This window comes from Limulus polyphemus, unplaced genomic scaffold, assembly GCF_000517525.1.
Source record: "Limulus polyphemus unplaced genomic scaffold, Limulus_polyphemus-2.1.2 Scaffold600, whole genome shotgun sequence".
NCBI classification, from domain to species: domain Eukaryota; kingdom Metazoa; phylum Arthropoda; class Merostomata; order Xiphosura; family Limulidae; genus Limulus; species Limulus polyphemus.
Genome location: NW_013666210.1, coordinates 462746 through 465695, shown reverse-complemented (window position 1 = coordinate 465695; position 2950 = coordinate 462746). Strand labels below are relative to the sequence as shown.

Genomic DNA, 2950 nt, shown 5'->3' with positions numbered 1-2950 from the left:
GTGGAAATTAAGTGTATTGCAAAGTTGTATTCAGAAAGAATAAACCAGTTTTATTTAAGAAAGGACTTATATCGCTAAAGTTTCTTCGGAAATAATTTTTACGGAAAATTAACTAACGAACAGAGACGTAACAGTGTTTTTCACATGATGTTAGAAATATACTAGGAGAATATTTTAGCTACATTTTGATCTCAATGTTGGCCTCAGATATTGAACCATCATCAAACCAAAACATTTCAGACACAGCGAGAAAAAAAAATGCACAATCTGAAAATAGCACAGCTTTGGCAATTAATAACAGAATCTTTTGTTTTTTCTAGGTAATACAATGTGTACTAAAATGAACCTGGAAAATGGAATGGCTAGAAGAATAACTTTGAGTAATTCATCAATTCCATTCCACAAGAAATGTGTAAACATTTAATTGAGAATTTTGCAGTATGTTATGGCTCCAAAAATACAAAACCTTGGTGGCGCACACACTGAACAGATACACTTTAGACATACTAACTGAAAACTCCAGGGTGTGGTCTGTAAGCAGTGAAAGTTGTCAAGTGGTATGGCATTTATTAATTAGTCCCAGTAGTATTCCATCTATATAAAAGTCACAATATTTGGAAAACATTTTAGAAACTTACAAACCTTCATTAAAAATAAACTTTTTTCAATTTTTGAAAACTATCCATGGTGAAATCTCTTTCCAACAAAAATAACATAAAACATCATGTACAGCTTTAGAGCAGAATGGAAAAAGGTAAGTTCCTTAACTTTATCTCAATTATGTTAAGATATTATATACAATGTATGGCTACTTTATTAAGAAGAGGGAGAATGTTCTTAATGTTGTGTAAATCCATCCTGTTTAGTTAACTGTCACTGTCCATGTTGGACCTACATGGCATGTTTTTCACCAAAAAATAACTATCAGCCCTTTGCATTTTGTTTAGAAAAAGTGTTTTTATGAAATATTCTTTATATTTGGCAACTCAAAAAAATATATCTAATTAAGAGAAAATTATAAAAGTAGAGACAAGTTAATTTTTATGTAAGAGAATAATTTTTTTTTATTAGATCTGTAAAGCTTTATTCAATGCATTGAGAAAACCATTCTGGTGGTTTTAACATAAAGATTCTTCTTGTATGCTTCTAATTTTACCTGAAAAAAACATCATTGACAACAATACAATTTTTCTAAAGTTAAGAACATATCTTTCATTCTCTTCAACCAGCTATAATATAGAACAAGCAGAAAATTAATTTCTATGATGTGATGAGGGTAATTGGGAAGGGTGCACAAAAGTCTGAATGTATGTCCATTTATAACTGGTAAACTGCTGGATCAATTGATACATTCCTGGCATGTATCTTTAAGGTCCTACTGGGTGTGACATGTGAGGGAAAGTCCCATCTGACCCTCTATGTCATCTCCATATGGTTTTCTATGTTTACCATGTGTGTTGAATAGGTACCGAGTACATCAGCTGATTAATATTATTTGCAGGGTCTGGGAGTGTCTGTAACCATAACTGAAAAAAATGGATCTGTCCCAACTTTGCATCTTCAACAGGAGTAAGGAGGGAGCCATTTAGAGTAGGAAACAAGCAGGTAATTATTTTTTTAAACTAGAAGACTCAAACAGTCTGGAGAAGCTCAAAATCTTATATATTTAGAGACATTTTGTATTTTTTTCTTTTTATTGGTTGTAGTGGTTAATAATGAATGAAGATATTGGGGAGAGAATAAATTTAATGGGAGTTTGGATACTCTACTTTAGATACACCATTAGGTATCATGAATGAGAAATAAGCAACAAACTTCAGCTACAATCCTAAGTATAACTCTGTAAATTAAACTTTAAAAATTAAATGTTTAAATAGCAATTGGATTAGAGGTTACAGCTTTTTGTGTCTTGAAATTTGAATAATACAGACTGGCTTCCTTACTTGAATTTCACTCTTCGGGAATTTATGACCAAGAATATCTGGGGTATCACTATTAAGTAATGATGTGACAAATATTTTACATCTGAAGATATGGTAAGAATCAAAATATATAATTTTATTATTATACACATACACCTGTTATCTTCCATTCGAAATTTCGAATACTCATTATTCTTGCAACTCATAAGAGTTAAAATGAAACTTGAAATTGAGGGACGATCTCAAACGATTCATACTACTTATTAGAACGGTCTATCACGAGTAAAAACAAGATTATTCTTATTCCTTAATTAATCACCAAGATTTTCAACGTCATAAGACAATCATTTTACCTGGTGGAGCTTTCATTAAAATGACAGTAACTATTAAGATTATTTTTAAGTCATCTACATGAAAGTTGCAAGTTTACATTTTTAACAGATTCTGACGTCATTTGTTAACAGAGTTAGCGCTGCGACATCTATCACAATCAGTGTTTGTTAATCTCTTGTGCTAACCTGTCTTTATATTTTTAAACAAGCCAAGCAATGCATCTGATGAAATGTTCAACATCTGTCTGTATTAGTCTTATGGAATACTTAGAAGCTTTCTAATTTATAAGTTATATCCAGTAAAGACAGTTAAAAATAGGACGTGATGAAAAATAAATACACACTGAAAGAGAAAGCGGCGTTTTATGTTAGGAATTAGAAGAGTAAGCAGACGAAGAAGGAATAGGGAAAACTATTGCCGTAAAAAACAAGAAAATATGTACAACTCATTGAAATTTGTACAAGATGAACCATCATACTCCTAAAAAATTCAATAGCACATATGCCTAGAGAAATCAACTCCGCACCCAAAGTAACAGGTTCATCCAGATGTATCAACATTAATGAGGGCATGATATAGGATAGTAGGATATAATTATATACTCATTCGAAAACAGTGGTACCGGTTCTTGAAAATTCAGATAAGGTGAAGTAAAGAAATATCTCTAAAAGAAGACTATTGCAATAATTAAACAT

At 31.3% G+C, this 2950-nt stretch overlaps 1 protein-coding gene across 8 annotated transcripts in view; it reads right to left on the bottom strand.

The window, feature by feature from the left end:
* The window catches only part of LOC106459390 (transmembrane protein 98-like), a 25001-nt gene extending 22605 nt beyond the window's left edge, over positions 1 to 2396 (bottom strand). For 3 of the 8 annotated variants that reach the window (XM_022385871.1, XM_022385864.1, XM_022385863.1), the window contains exon 1: positions 1944 to 2265. Coding sequence is in view for 3 of the 8 variants with exons in the window: in XM_022385863.1 (XP_022241571.1) it covers positions 1944 to 2128 (185 nt within the window). In the remaining 5 variants the exon portion in view is untranslated. The other 5 variants (XM_013919007.2, XM_022385873.1, XM_022385874.1 and 2 more) reach the window with 5 other exon arrangements.
* Positions 2397 to 2950: the final 554 nt, after the last annotated feature.